The following is a 15,782-nucleotide window of genomic DNA, read 5'->3' on the forward strand; positions in this document are numbered from 1 at the left end:
AACCACACAGACAATGACTAACAAACGCTCTCATTACATATTATTTTCTGTGATTCATTTCAAACCACTAAATGCCACCACAGTTTATACAAACCAAAAAAATGTAAGAACATATTTCAAATTATGATTTTCAGCATGTTAACATCTCCTACAAAGGGCCTTATTATGGCTCATTTGAATATCTGCAGTGTCAGAAATAAGGTACATGAACTGAACAATCTCACTCAGAATAACACCATCCACATCTTGGCTGTGTCTGAGACCCACTTGGATGTAACTATCCAGAATGCTGAGGTATCTATTGATGGCTATAACATCTTCAGGAGGGACAGAAATATACATGGAGGTGGAGTAGCGATATATATAAAAAACAATTTTCCTGCAACACTGTGTGCTGAGCTCATGCCAAATAACTTAGAATCCTTATGGGTTAGAGTACATCTTCCTCACCTAAAACCAATCTTGATAGGCTGTTGCTACAGGCCTCCAGGAACTGATACTCATTATCTGAATGACTTATGTGAACTAATTGACAGAGCTGCAGATGTGAATGGTGAAATTTTCATATTAGGGGACATGAATATTGACTGGCTTGCAAATCAATGCCCGATGAAAAAGAAGATGGTGTCACTAGTCAGTGCTTGTAATCTATCACAGATGATTTCTCAACCGACCAGAGTCTTTACTAACAGTGCTGGTCATACATCTGCCACTTGCATCGACCATATTTACACAAATGCTCCTGAGCGCTGCACTAAACCAGTCTCTCTACCTGTAGGGTTCAGTGACCATAACATTATAGCTATTACCAGGAGAACCAAAATTCCTAAATGTGGTGTCAAAATTATTAATAAGAGAATGTATAAGAAATTCATCTCAGAACGTTTTTTGGAGGATGTCAGGAATGTAAACTGGGCCGATGTGTATGCTACACAGGAGCCTGAAGCTTCTTTACATATTTTTATGAACATCTTTATGAGGATTGTCGACAACCATGCTCCCATGAAGAAGTATACTGCCAAATCCAGACCAGCTCCATGGTTGAATGAGTCTTTAAAAGACCTTATGAAACAGAGAGACAAAGCCAAATCCACATTAGCAAAGTCAGGATCTGTGGAAGACAGACTAAAATATTGTCAATTGAGAAACCGAGTGACAAAACAGAATAAAAGCATGAAAAAGGAATATTATAAAAATAAAATAAATGCAGTGAAACTAGATGGTAAAGAACTCTGGAGAACCTTAAATGAAATAATGGGGAGAAATAAAACTGGGAGCCCTTCTTTTGTTCAGTCGGATGGCAGGTTTTTGACTAAACCATTTGACATAGCCAATTATTTTAATGATTACTTTGTGAATAAGGTCGATGCACTAAGGAAGAATATGAGCAGCATGGATTCCAATACTCTCAACCTTATAAGTAACAATATAATGATTAACAAAAGTTGTTCATTTCAGTTTAACAGTGTGGATGAGAGTGAAGTAAGGAAGTTGTTAAAAGCCCTTCCTGATTATGGCTCCGTAGGCACTGATATGCTGGACAGTAAGGTACTTTGTCTCTCAGCCGATTACATTTCTGGTCCCATATGTCACATATTAAATAAATGTCTAATGGAAGGTATATATCCTAGTATTTGGAAAGAAGGTAAAATAATTCCCTTACCTAAAGATGGCAGATTAACATTTACTGGGCAGAACAGCAGACCCATCAGTATTCTCCCTGTACTAAGCAAACTGATGGAGAGAATAGTCCATTCACAAATACAAAATTACTTTGACTGTAATGGCCAGTACACTAGATTTCAACATGCTTACAGACATCACTACTCCACTTGTTCTGCACTAACGCAAATGACAGACGACTGGCTAAAAGAGATAGATAATTCTAGGATAACAGGTGCAGTGTTACTGGATTTCAGCGCGGCATTTGATGTCATAGATCATGACCTTTTAATTAATAAACTACAACGTTATGGATTTAGATCAAGTGCAATCACATTTATGAAGAATTATCTTTTATGCAGAACACAAAGGGTGTATTACAATGGCAGCATGTCAAACAGTAAAGGGCTTAACTGTGGCCTGCCGCAGGGCAGCTGTCTTGGACCTCTCCTGTACTCCATCTTCACAAATGACTTGCCATCTGTATTGCATAAAGCCAGTATACAAATGTACGCCGATGATTCCACACTGTATTACGCAGCAAATACAAGCGGCGAACTAGACCAAGTTCTATCTTCAGACCTAAACTTGGTCTACGATTGGATAAAACAAAATAAGTTGGTACTAAATATCTCAAAAACCAAATCCATTATTTTTGGATCTAGTCATAAGCTGTCATCTATGCCCACAATGAATCTCTACTTGGACAGTGAACCTATACAGCAGGTGGATAAGGTCACATTACTGGGACTAACCATAGACAATCAACTGTCATGGGTCGAGCACATAGAAACAATTGTCAGGAAAATGGGAAATGGCATCTCCATGGCAAAAAAATGCCTTCCGTATGTTCCAGCACACGTTCTGGGACAAGTAGTTAAATCTTTAAGTTTAAGCCACCTGGACTATTGCTCACCTGTATGGTCTTCTGCACCGAAAAGCATACTGTGGAAACTACAAATTGCACAAAACAGAGCTGCAAGACTTGTGTTACACTGCCCCATGAGAACGAACACAGACAGCATGCATCATAAACTGTCATGGTTACCAGTAGAGAAAAGACTTGCCTTAAGCACAGCGACATTCTTTAGTAACAGCATTTATTCTACTAAACCCGAGTTTTTATACAGTCAAATTACCAGATGCAGGGACGTTCACAGTCATTTCACTAGAACAGCAGGTGATGGCCAAATCATGTTACCTCACCCAAAATCTAATGCCTTAAAAAAGACGGTCATTTACCGCGCCATCACTCACTGGAATAGCTGCCCTCTTCACATCCGTCAATCCTCTAACAAATCCACATTCAAATACCATCTACGAATACATTACTTAAACAGCTGATCGATAGTCCAGTGTTGGTCATGTATGGTTTTCTTTGTTTTCTTTGTTCCTTTTTCCCTGATGATGAGCCTTGAGGCTAAACAAAAAAAAAAAAAAATTGTGGAAGATTTGTGTATGAATTTGAAATTTGAAATTTATATATGTTTGAAAATTTGAGTGTTATTAGTGTAACACAAATGTGATGTTGTATATAGTATGTATGTGATAAATTAATGTACATGATTTCGGACCCCAGGAAGACTAGCTGGTGCTATTGGTATCAGCTAATGGGGATCCTTTTTAAATAAATAAATAAATAAATTCCAGGACGCAGAGCTGTAGTCTTACACACTTCTCTGCGCTTCCACTAGAGCAGTTACCCACCCATAGCTTAACCCCAAACCTAACTGAGACTGTGTCTGCCCCACCTAAATTAATTAGATCAAAAGTAAACAGAAGAGGAGTTAAACATAACAATCTAATAAAATCTAACACTAGCACTGCAATAAAGCAACAAAACAGGAGAATTAAATGTGGACTCTTAAATATCAGATCTCTGTCATCTAAAGCTCTACTAGTAAATGATTTAATATCAGATAATCACATTAATTTATTTTGTCTTACTGAAACCTGGCTGTGTCATGAAGAATATGTCAGCCTAAACGAATCCACTCCCCCGAGTCATATTAATACTCACATTCCTCTAGACACCGGCCGAGGAGGTGGAGTTGCAGCCATCTTCGACTCAAGCCTATTAATAAACCCTAAAACTAAGCTAAATTATAACTCATTTGAAAGCCTTGTTCTTAGTCTTTCACACCCAACCTGGAAAACACGACAGCCAATCTTATTTGTTATAGTGTACCGCGCTCCAGGCCCATATTCTGAATTTCTATCTGAATTCTCAGAGTTTCTATCAAGCCTAGTCCTGAAAACAGATAAAGTCATTATAGTAGGTGATTTTAATATTCATGTGGACGTTGCTAATGATAGCCGCAAAACGGTCAGGCCCCATCATATCTTAAAGAGCTCATAGTACCCTATTGCCCCACTAGAGCACTGCGCTCCCAGAATGCAGGGTTACTTGAGGTTCCTAGAGTCTCCAAAAGTAGAATGGGAGCCAGAGCCTTCAGCTATCAAGCTCCTCTTCTGTGGAACCAGCTCCAAGTTTCAGTCCGGGAGGCAGACACCGTCTCTACATTTAAGAGTAGGCTAAAGACTTTCCTCTTTGATAACGCTTATAGTTAGGGCTGTCTTTGACCAGCCCCTAGTTAAGCTGCTATAGGCCTAGACTGCCGGGGGACTTCCTATGACACACTGAGCTCCTTTCTCCTTCTGTATATATTCATGTCCCATTCATTGTTACTAACTTCATTCCTTCCCGGGAGTCCTTGTGCCTCCTTGTCTCACAGGTAACCATGGAGCGGGGTCACACCTGGAGCGAGGTTATACCTGGAGCGAGGTCATACCTGGAGAGAGGTTGTACCTGGAGCAGGGGTACACTTGGAGCGGGGTTTCACCTGGATCTGGATGTCTCCGGTATTGTGGCTGCATCTGCTACCGCGTCCGGTGCCTGCTTGACACCAACTGCTACCATCATTAATTAACTACGTCTGTACGAGGGACTACCAAGGCTAACGAGGGACTACCAAGGCTTAGTGACAAAGTGGCAGCCTGGAGAATGACACTTCTCGGTCACTGCCAAAGACATCAAGAACTCCCAGCAAGCATGCTGATGCTGCGGGAACCAACGCACGGGCATCGATCACAGGGACGTCCCACACCAACATACATGGACGTACTGAGGAGAGATGCTGGACAGTGCTGGCGAGCTAGCCAGATGTATGGAGGACTGAGACAGCTGAAAGCTCCGCTTGAAAGCCCGTCTGAGGACGACCCAATGACATCAATTCCGATAGTTGTATTATCACTCTTTTACATCAACTACTATTGGTTTTGTGTTATTAGTCCTACTTGTATTAGTTATTACAGCTGCTGGGCTATTATTGTGGTTGCTTCCCTCCCTCTCTCTCTCTCTCTCTCTCTCTCTCTCTCTCTCTCTCTCTCTCTCTCTCTCTCTTCCTTCCCCCAACCGGTCAGATGGCCGCCCACCCAGAGCCCGGTTCTGCTCCAGGTTTCTTCCCAGTAATCGGGGAGTTTTTCCTGGCCACAGTGCGCTTGGTGGATCCTGTTGGGTCTCTAAACTATGGTGTACGGTCTAAGACCTGCTCTATATATAAAGCGTCTTGAGATAACTTCTGTTGTGATTTGACGCTATAAAAAAATAAATTGAATTGAAAAATTTAATTGAACTATCTCAATTCTTAGTTCAACTGACATTTCAACTGCTTTCAACAATTAACATTTGAAGACATTTTAACCTGTTGATGGTGTTTGCACCTAATTTTTAGAGTAATCCAGCACACTAACATGTTCTAGTTCACTACTCAGCACCAGACACATGCATACAGAACTTCCTTTTATGAGAGCATGCTTTTGCCAGTTTTGGAAAACAATGATCACAGAGGACGCCGCGGCTCGGCTATTTTTTCCGCTTGCAGCATGGTTTACAGCAACGATAGACGTTGAAAATGATCCTTTGACACTATATTGACATCATACCAGCAACATTACTACAGTTTCAATGTCTAGACATCGGTAGAATATGTCACACACATGCAACACAACTCAAAACTTCCTGTTTCTGATTCAAAATAAAAACCCTCTTCTTTTTTTTCCAGTGGACAGAATTCCTTCATTTGTTAACACAAGGCTTTTATTCTGAAATATGTGCATGACAGTGTTGCAGAAAAAACAGTGACTTGCACGGCTCCATAAATGAATAGTACCGGCTTTTAATCACAGATTATTTTCATTATTTACTAATTACCACATGCTTCTCAACCTTTTTTCTGTCTAAAATAAATATAAATGACATTTACAATGAAATGAAATGGTCATTTTAAAAGGCAAACAAGAGATGCAGCAGTTCAACGAGACAGCCGCCATGCACTGCTCATGCGACCGCAAGTCTCTCACAACACCTGTCAGCATTAGCAAACAGGAACAACCACAATGTGACCAACCTGCCTGAGGAATGTGACAAGGAGGGAGTCCACACAAGATATTTACCTGAAACAAAGGTAATTTATTAAAACTAAGGGACAATGGCATATGGAAATCAGAAATATCAGCAATGCACAGACGTGTGGCATGTGTGCTGTTGATGGTGGAAACCAAAAGAAAAGGATGTAAGGTGGGCGGTAGCTGTCCGAAGAGAGAGACAGAGGGCACATTGGCCAGCTTTTATATCCTGGAAGAATGTCTCTTTTCTCTTTTCTTTTTGCAGTCACATGATCTCCTCTGCTGATAATGAAGCCACAAAAGTGGAGTACAATAGCAATTGAATAAGACTAGACCAGCTGTATAACCTTTCAGGCCTTGCAGCTCATTTGAAGCACATACTACAGTATGTATCAAGTTGCCTTGATAGAGAACCTATGAAACTCGTAAGGTTCCTGGTTAGATAAAAAGAGAAAGGAAGCAACAGTTTCAGCTTTGGTGTCACTCTTTGGTCCTGACCTGATTAAAAGCAGAAGGAGGAAGCTGTGCAGAGAGCACATTTAGGGCTCAGATTATGTCTGGGTGGAACGTAGGTACTCTGAGGGTGGAGGCAGCTCAGGGAGGAGCATTTCTTGGTTGCTCTTACAGTATTTTACAACTGAACAGTTTTCAATGTGCAAAACTCTTTATGACCTTTAAACCCCGAACTCTTTGCTCTTTGCTTTCTTCTCTATACTGTAGTACAACATGCAAATCACAAAATCAGGCCTCAAAACACAGATACCTGATATTAGCACAAGCTTCAATGCTTCTTACTGTGCATAGAGCTCACTGAATCAATGCAATATACTGTATGTCTGCCAACATTTCTCCTCATTGTGATATTATATGATTATATTTTAACAACATTACCTTCGTCAGCTATTGCTACAGAATTGCTAATTACTACATCCCCACTGCTCTACATGTCAAATGTATGGTGAAAAAGGAGAAATAACTTCTTTTAGATCTGATAACTGTCACAGTGCTGCAGTGTAAGGCGTGTTTTGTTACAATAGTGTAAAGTGCACTAAACTATAACTGTAGCTCACTGTATTCTAGATGTAACGTCCTGAATAAAAAACAACTTTGTGGCTGATACAGAACAGAAACAGTAGACGGATGCAGTGAACAACAACCACAGTCATCTAGTATGAACATAACATTTGATGGAGGTTAGACACAGGAAATGACATCATCAATCTATGTGCTAATACCATGGGTAGACCTAAAGTAAGTCTTTCTTTTATGTTTCATGTTAAAGAGAAAATAAAACGTTCAACCAAGTTGAACGTCAGAGACTGAGGACACAGGACAGAAGAAAACAATACAGGGGACACTATTGTTTTGTTCCTGGATGTAAAGATGAGTTTTACAATGTTAAAACCAAGTTTCTGTCTCCCCATCTCCGGTCCTCTCCCCTCTCTGATCACCTGTCTCTGACTCTCCATATCCCATCCTCTCCCCTCTCTGATCACCTGTCTGTCTCTCCATCTCACGTCCTCTCCTCTCTCTGATCACCTGTCTCTGTCTCCCCATCTCCCGTCCTCTCCTCTCTCTGATCACCTGTCTCTGTCTCTCCATCTCCCGTCCTCTCCTCTCTCTGATTACCTGTCTCTGTCTCACCATCTCCTGTCCTCTCCTCTCTCTGATCACCTGTCTCTGTCTCCCCATCTCCCGTCCTCTCCTCTCTCTGATCACCTGTCTGTCTCACCATCTCCCGTCCTCTCCTCTCTTTGATTACCTGTCTCTGTCTCTCCATCTCCCGTCCTCTCCTCGCTCTGATCACCTGTCTCTGTCTCTCCATCTCCCGTCCTCTCCTCTCTCTGATCACCTGTCTCTGTCTCTCCATATCCCGTCTTCTCCTCTCTCTGATCACCTGTCTCTGTCTCCCCATCTCCCGTCCTCTCCCCTCTCTGATCACCTGTCTCTGTCTCTCCATCTCCCGTCCTCTCCTCTCTCTGATCACCTGTCTCTGTCTCTCCAGCTCCGGTCCTCTCCTCTCTCTGATCACCTGTCTCTGTCTCTCCATTTCCGGTCCTCTCCCCTCTCTGATCATCTGTCTCTGTCTCCCCATCTCCCGTCCTCTCCCCTCTCTGATCACCTGTCTCTGTCTCTCCATGTCCCGTCCTCTCCCGTCTCTGATCACCTGTCTCTGTCTCTCCATGTCCCGTCCTCTCCTCTCTTTGATCACCCGTCTCTGTCTCTCAATGTCCCGTCCTCTCCTCTCTCTGATCACCCGTCTCTGTCTCTCCATGTCCCGTCCTCTACTCTCTCTGATCACCGGTCTCTGTCTCTCCATATCCCGTCCTCTCCTCTGTCTCTGTCTGTCTCTGTCTATGTCTCTCCATCTCCGGTCCTCTCCCTTATCTGATCACCTGTCTCTGTTTCTCCATTTCCTGTCCTCTCCCCTCTCTGTTCACCTGTCTCTGTCTCTCCATCTCCCGTCCTCTCCTCTCTCTGATCACCTGTCTCCCCATCTCCTGTCCTTTCCCCTCTCTGATCACCTGTTTGTCTCCCCATCTCCTGTCCTCTCCCCTCTCTGATCACCTGTCTCTGTCTCTCCATCTCCTGTCCTGTCCCCTCTCTGATCACCTGTCTCTGTCTCTCCATCTCCCGTCCTCTGCCCTCTGTGATCACCTGTCTCTGTCTCTCCATCTCCTGTCCTGTCCCCTCTCTGATCACCTGTCTCTGTCTCTCCATCTCCTGTCCTGTCCCCTCTCTGATCACCTGTCTCTGTCTCTCCATCTCCTGTCCTCTCCCCTCAGATAGTGTTGTACAAACAGCATCAGGTGTGGAGCTAGCCACAGCATGTAAACCCTCTAGAACAGGGGTGTCAAACATACGGCCCCAGGGCCAGAACTGGCCCGCCAAAGGGTCCAATCCGGCCTACTGGATGACTTTTCACATTGATAGATAGATAGATAGATAGATAGATGATAAGTCAGAATAATGACCTTTCACACCAAAACTATGAGATACTAGTAATAATTATCATAGGAAGTCATAATTATGAGAATTAAGTTTAACTTGACTTGACTTAAACTCGGGTAGTCAAACATGAAAGATACGACTCAAAGTTATGAATCTTAAATGTCAAAAGAATGAGATTTTAATTTTTCAAGTCACAATTTTGAGATATTTTGTCACATTAATGACTTTTTATAAAAATTAAGTCCAGATTTTAAGATAAAAAAAGTCAGAATTTTTACATAGTAAGCCAAAGTTATTGATATTTAGTCAAAAGTATAACTTCATAAAGTCAGAATTAATCATTAATTACAGTTTTGCAATAAAATGCACTTCTATTCCTATTTCGGGGTGGATTTTTCATTAATTGTGGACGTTTTCAGGATGTACTTGTACTTCTTTACACTAACAGGAAGGGAAAATGTTGAGGTGGTACACACTGGTCTATAATCCGACACGTTTATTTTCTTAATATTCTGACTTCTTCCGCCTAAAACTTTGCCACGCTACTCCTCCCGCAGCGTTGCCAGCACATGTACAAAAAATACATCAAAACTCTGAGTGTTTTCATGGAAACAGACAGTCAATGAAGGCTACATTCAAGTGGTGTTCCAGACCAACAAGTTACTACGGTCACACTGACAGCTCACCTCCATCACTGGGAACCCGTTTAATCCAGGCAACCGACGCGACACACGCGAAGAGCAGCAGACATCCAGCTCTGAAGGAGTAGAGCCTCATCTCATCTCTCAGTGGCGTGCCCTCCGGGGCCGTCCGGGTCCCAGCGGGCAGCAGGTGGAGGTGGCGGTCCGTCCGGGTCCCAGCGGGCAGCAGGTGGAGGTGAGCGGCTCTGGTAAAGTACTGTAGAGCTGTGGAGCTTTGGGACACTACCTGTCTTCACAAATGAAACAACACTAAAGCACGCCTGTCTGTCTCTACGGGGAAAGGTGTGAACTGTGTCATGAAGGACATCTCATTTCAATATGCTGGACAGCGAGGAGACAGAGACCTCTGCTGGTGGACGGAGACAACCTCGTCCTGTCAGACACCACCAGGAACACACAGGACACCAGATAGAAACTCAGAATACACATTGCAGAATAGCAAAGGGACAAGATCTCAGTTTTCATCTCAGTTTTATGAGGAGTAACGGTAACGGTAACGGTAACGTTAGGGATGGCGTTAACGTTATGTTCGTAGTCCGTTACCCATTTTCAGTACATTTAAACGATGACTAACTAAACATTTGAATGAAAGTTACATTATATAAATAAACCGGCTTCCTGTGTGGACTGCTACTCTTTGTCCCCATTAATAGCATAATAGCCAATATTTAGCTGTTTAAACACGATACAACAAAACACCGGACACAGGTTAGATCAAATTGTATTAAATTTTCCCTGCTGTCATCAGGGGATGTAGCTCAGTGGTAGAGCGCATGCTTTGCATGTATGAGGCCCCGGGTTCAATCCCCGGCATCTCCACGTTTTCACATTTTCACCCTGTCATTTGAAATGATGCGTTCCCAGTGGACCTTTTTCACTACCAGCAACTCACCAACGACCAACCGGATTTAATGATAAATATCCCGTCTGCTCTGTATGTATTTGACTGCATTAGCTCACTAGCATAAATTCTTATGAGTTCTATATAAATTATGGTGATTAATTTTTCAAGAGGACACAGTTTCAAATAATCTTGTTGGTGTCACAATATAGATTATACACAACGTCTACCTCATGGTTGGTCTACTTCATGGTCCACCTCATGGTCTATGGAGCTAACACATGGGATCATGGTTTGGAAGCAAATCGGTAGTTCAACCTTCAAAATAAAAGCGGAGAAAGCAACATAATATAAAGCTAAAAGTAAAGTAATGTTTAAAGTTTGTTTTTGTTTAAAGTAAGAAACAAGGTTATTACAATGAAAATGATTGATGTACATTTTAAGCACGCCCAACCCCACTGGTGGACATTTTAAAGACATATACTTGCCAACCTCGAGACCACAAAAATAAGGAGGACTTCAAAACCACTCCTAAAGAAGAAAAATTTGTTTCAGAGACTTTGTTTCCTGCATTCTAGTGACTTTCAAAGAATCAAAATAGCAAAATAAGTATAGCACTGCAGCATTTTTATCTTAAATACTTTTTCATCTTTCTTTTAATTCTCAGTATTTAAATTTAATTCTCTCCATTTCTCTCTCTCTCTCAGTGAAAGCCCATTCACAACAAATTTCTAATGGCTTGCGCTGCGCCACGACAGCTATTCACTGCGTCGGCCACCTTGGGCGCTGTGTGTTGTGATGTGCGCTGAACTCAGTGGCGAACGTAGCTCAAACCACATTGTGTTGCTAACAGCTCTTTTCTGCCTGGAAACAATATTTGGTGTGGCTGTATTGTGGAAACAGTAAGGCTTTACAGTGCCAGAAACAGGTTGTGATGATGAAAAGGAAAAAAGGTTTGTTGTTTGTGGACTTCGGAAAGGTTTATGACCGTGTCCCCCGGGGAGTCCTGTGGGGGGTACTGCGGAAATATGGGGTACCGGGGTCATTGTTACGAGCCACCCCGTCCTTGTATAACCAAAGTGAGAGCTGCGTCCGTATACCCGGCACAAAGTCAAACACGTTTCCAGTGGGTGTTGGCCTCCGCCAGGGTTGTCCCTTGTCACCGATCCTGTTTGTGATTTTCCTGGAGAGGATCTCAAGGCCCACACAGGGGGAGGAGAGTGTCCGGTTCAGGGACCTCAGGGCTGCGTCTCTGCTCTTTGCAGATGATGTGGTTCTGTTGGCTTCATCAGACCATGACCTTCAGCAGCACTGGGACGGTTTGTAGCCGAGTGAAGCGGTCAGGATGAGAGTCAGCACCTCCAAGTCTGAGGCCATGGTTCTCTGCCGGAAACTGGTGGACCGCACCCTCCAGGTTGGGAGTGGGTCTTTGCCCCAAGCGAGGGAGTTTAAGTATCTCGGGGTCTTGTTCACCAGTGAGGGTAAAATGGAGCGGGAGGTGGACAGGCGGTTTCGGTGCGGCGTCAGCAGTTATGCAGGCGCTGTACCGGACCGTTGTGGTGAAGAAGGAGCTGAGTCGAAATGCAGTGGAAGTGCAAATAGACTAGAGCCGCTGCTCCTTCCCCTCTAAAGGGGCCAGCTGAGATGGTTCGGGCATCTGATCAGGATCCTCCTGGACGCCAGATCATATATCTGGTCTGGCCTGGGAACGCCTCGGGGTCCCCCAGGAAGAGCTGGAAAACATTGCTGGTGAGGGGGACGTCTGGAATTCCTGCTAAACCTGCTGCCTCCACGACCCGGCCCCGGATAAGGGGAAGAAAATGGATGGATGTATGGATGTCATACTTTCTGTAGAGATGGAGTGAGTAGACTATGTGAGTAGACTATTTCCACTTTCTGCCTCTGCCCTCTGTGCCTTTCAGCACAGAGGGCAAATCTCTGACAGCACCTCAACCACTAATATTAAATAGGCCTACACATATGTATGATATGCGTTGTTACAGATTAAACTCCCCAACACTATATAACATGTTTAAAAACTGCCTTTACCAATGTAAATCAGTACAACATTAACATGCTGCACATGAATGTATCAGTAGTAATAATCCATCAGGCTAATACAGGCTAGTTTCAGAATGTTACATTGTTATGTAACATTCTGAAACTAGACCCTTCTGCAGTATCACTTATAGTAGGATCATTTTGAATGCAGTACTTTTTTTTGTAATGGCATATTTTTATAGTGTAGCATTGCTACTTTTATAGGATTTGAATTTTTCTTCCACAGACTTAGTCACAGACTAAGTCTGTCTGTAAATCTGTAAGTGTAGCCGAACACCTGCAAGGTTAGCTTTACAGCTCCTGAAACACAAGCTCCATCATTATTATCCCAGTACTACTTCCTCTACCGCTGGCCAGACAGTGATGTCAGGAGGGGAGATGAGTACTGTGACAGATGTGGTTGTAGCACAGTTCTAGTTCATCCTTTTCTCACAAAAACAGGGGTGGATGAATAACAACAAATACAAAACAATCACGAAACATGAACAAAACATGTTTTGTGAGACTAAAGTGACTTAGAAACCACTCATCATCCTGAGCAATAATGTCATTTAGGCTCTGACAGAAATGAAAGCTGGAGGGCAGGGGGCTGTTTGAGTTGCTGTAATCAATTCTGACACACAACAATTGCATTTAAAGGTTCAATTCACCCAAAGTATGGCTACTTGCAGTTACGTTACTGCAAACAATACGTTCAGCTCAGACTGGGTCTGTGTGGTTAGCTAACGGTGTTGCCCCAGGTAGGAGGACATGTCTCCAGGGCATAAGTGGACATGTGGGCTGTCTCTTTCCTCCATCGTTATACAGTATACAGTCTATGATACCACTAGAGGTAAGTGAGAAAACGTGGTGTTGTTTTTTTGCAGTTTGGGTGAGCTATCCCTTTAATCCTTGTTTTCATGAAAAGCCATGACAGCTTTCAAAACATCATTTTTCAGAGCACTTTATTGTGTTTTTCTGTTTAAGTCCTGAATTAAGAAGAGGTTTGATCATAAGGGCTGTGATCATATTTCATGTGAAGTCATTGTCAACTGAGAATCGATTCATTCTCTAAATGAGACCACGTCGTCTCTGTCCTCTCCGCTCTGACATCCCAGTGTAACACTGCCCTCTTTGTGGAGCTGCAGCCTTGACCTCCTCTTTCCTCCACCCAGAGCTCCTCTGGCGGTTAACCACCATCTGATCACCAGCCACCACAGGTCAGCTTCGTCAGACCAACGTCAGGGCAGTATACAGTGTACTAGCCTGTTAGCCCCGAGCTCACGGTTCCACAGAAACTCCATCAGAAGATACGCACAGACATCTCCACCCAAAATAGTATTTCAAGTGGAATCAAATTCAAATGAGCTTTATTGGCATGAATGTTCAGGTTACATTATTGCCAAAGCTAAATGACATATTATTGAATAATTACATTTCACACAAGAAGTAATCACAATAAAACAAATACATTTTAAACAGACATTCTTTTACATATGTAATCAATCAGAAACATGTTCAGAACTTGTAGAACCTCTTATTCTGGGTCAACATATGTTTGCAGCTAATGTTGCACATTGATTTTTCTCCCCACACAAATATGGTAGTTTCTGAGGATCGGGTAAATGGATAAACTCAGGGTATACATTCTTTGTTTTTTTCAAAGAAAACATCTCCCACATCCTTATATATGAAATAATTTAATTTTTTTGTTGTAATTATTATTATTTTTTTGAATTATAAATATCATATATTTTTCACAGTACAGTAAGAGGTGAGATTGTGTCTCCACCCCTCTTGTATGACATAGTAAACACAGCCTGGCCTCCCTGGGTAGAGCTTCAGGACTCTTCTATTTGTTCAACTCTTGGAATCACTGACCACTTTTCTACTTTTTGTGAATTATAGCATAGAAAAAAGGCAAACTTGAAAATATTGGATATTGGAACAAAATGTTGTGTATTGGCAGCTCTAACCTCTAAAAGACGTGTGTGGGTATTGGCCTTTAGAACCCAGTATCAGTCAAACTGTAATGCAGATGTGGAAGAGGGACACCATGGGTGCAGGACTTCAGAGAGGTTAACAGAGACACCATGCAGTCCAAAAAGAGCAAGATGAACCCCACACAGTCCCAGACACACAGCTCCATTCATATATTTACCAAGAACCCCCCCCCAGCATCTATCACCCATTACCACAAGTAACCTTTGACCTGTCCCAGCTGCATTCATGAGGAAATAGCCTGTTGTCACGGTGACATCATCTACATTTACCCCAGAAACCTTGATTTGATGTTTTCATATAAACTTATTCTGAATAAAAGAAGAAACATAGAGATGTTTTATAGAATATACATCTGTCTATCTGGGCATGCTGTCTGGACAGTATGCTATGCTATGGCCAACTAATAAAGCAAGGGTGTAGGTGGGCGGGGGGGTCTTTGTTGAATACTCGATTCTGATTGGTCAATCACGGCGTTCTGCGGTCTATTCTTTCTGTATAACAGCTATGTATAGCAGGCCGTTGCTATGTATAACAGACCGTTGCTATGTATAACAGACCGTTGCTATGGGCGCAGATCTGATGTCGGACTCTGTCGGACAGAAATGAGCGGCTAGCTGTACATTATCCCTTACACACAACCAGAGAAGCAGCACTAAGTGTTACTGTGTTGTTTAAGTGTTACTCACCAAAACACATAGTGTGTATGCTGTTCTCATTCATTGTTCATCCTTATAGCTACGAAAAGTAATGCACTTTAAGTCCTAACTCACATAATCTGGAGCCAGGAGTGCAGGGTTGCCTCTAAGGAAGTCAGGTGACGTGGTATAAAGAGAGACAAAGTCAGCGTAGGGAGGAGGTCTGGGTTCATGTCACATGTGAAACTAAAGGTTTACTAAAAACTTGAGAAGCCCTGGAGGTGTGATGGTGTGTTTCCCTTGGCATCACTACAACACTCTATTAGAAGCACACAGTTACACCATCTACTTGCTCCTGTAGTGGAAACCACACTGCTGTGAACAAACCCAGTGATCACAGTGAGTCCACTCAGAATAATGATAAATGTGTGTTTGGGCTCTGAAGGTAAACGCAGCGACATACACCGATCAGCCGTAACATGATGACCACCTGCCTAATATTCAGTAGGTCCTCCTGACCTGTGGAGGCCTGGACTCCAC

General features: G+C 42.8%; 1 protein-coding gene and 1 non-coding gene across 2 annotated transcripts in view; one reads left to right on the plus strand and one right to left on the minus strand.

Annotated features, from left to right (window-relative positions):
• Positions 1–9,970, minus strand: part of zgc:154054 (uncharacterized protein LOC777616 homolog) — a 74,651-nt gene extending 64,681 nt beyond the window's left edge. The window contains exon 1 of the mRNA XM_037779961.1: positions 9,708–9,970. Within this exon, the coding sequence (XP_037635889.1) occupies positions 9,708–9,798 (91 nt within the window). The 5' untranslated portion in view covers positions 9,799–9,970. The remainder of the gene's footprint in view (positions 1–9,707) is intronic.
• A 499-nt stretch (positions 9,971–10,469) lies between these two features.
• On the plus strand, positions 10,470–10,541 carry trnaa-ugc. Its single transcript has one exon. It is a non-coding gene; the product is annotated as a tRNA-Ala (tRNA).
• Positions 10,542–15,782: the final 5,241 nt, after the last annotated feature.

The sequence above is a fragment of the Sebastes umbrosus genome, chromosome 9 (genome assembly GCF_015220745.1).
Source record: "Sebastes umbrosus isolate fSebUmb1 chromosome 9, fSebUmb1.pri, whole genome shotgun sequence".
Classification (NCBI taxonomy): domain Eukaryota; kingdom Metazoa; phylum Chordata; class Actinopteri; order Perciformes; family Sebastidae; genus Sebastes; species Sebastes umbrosus.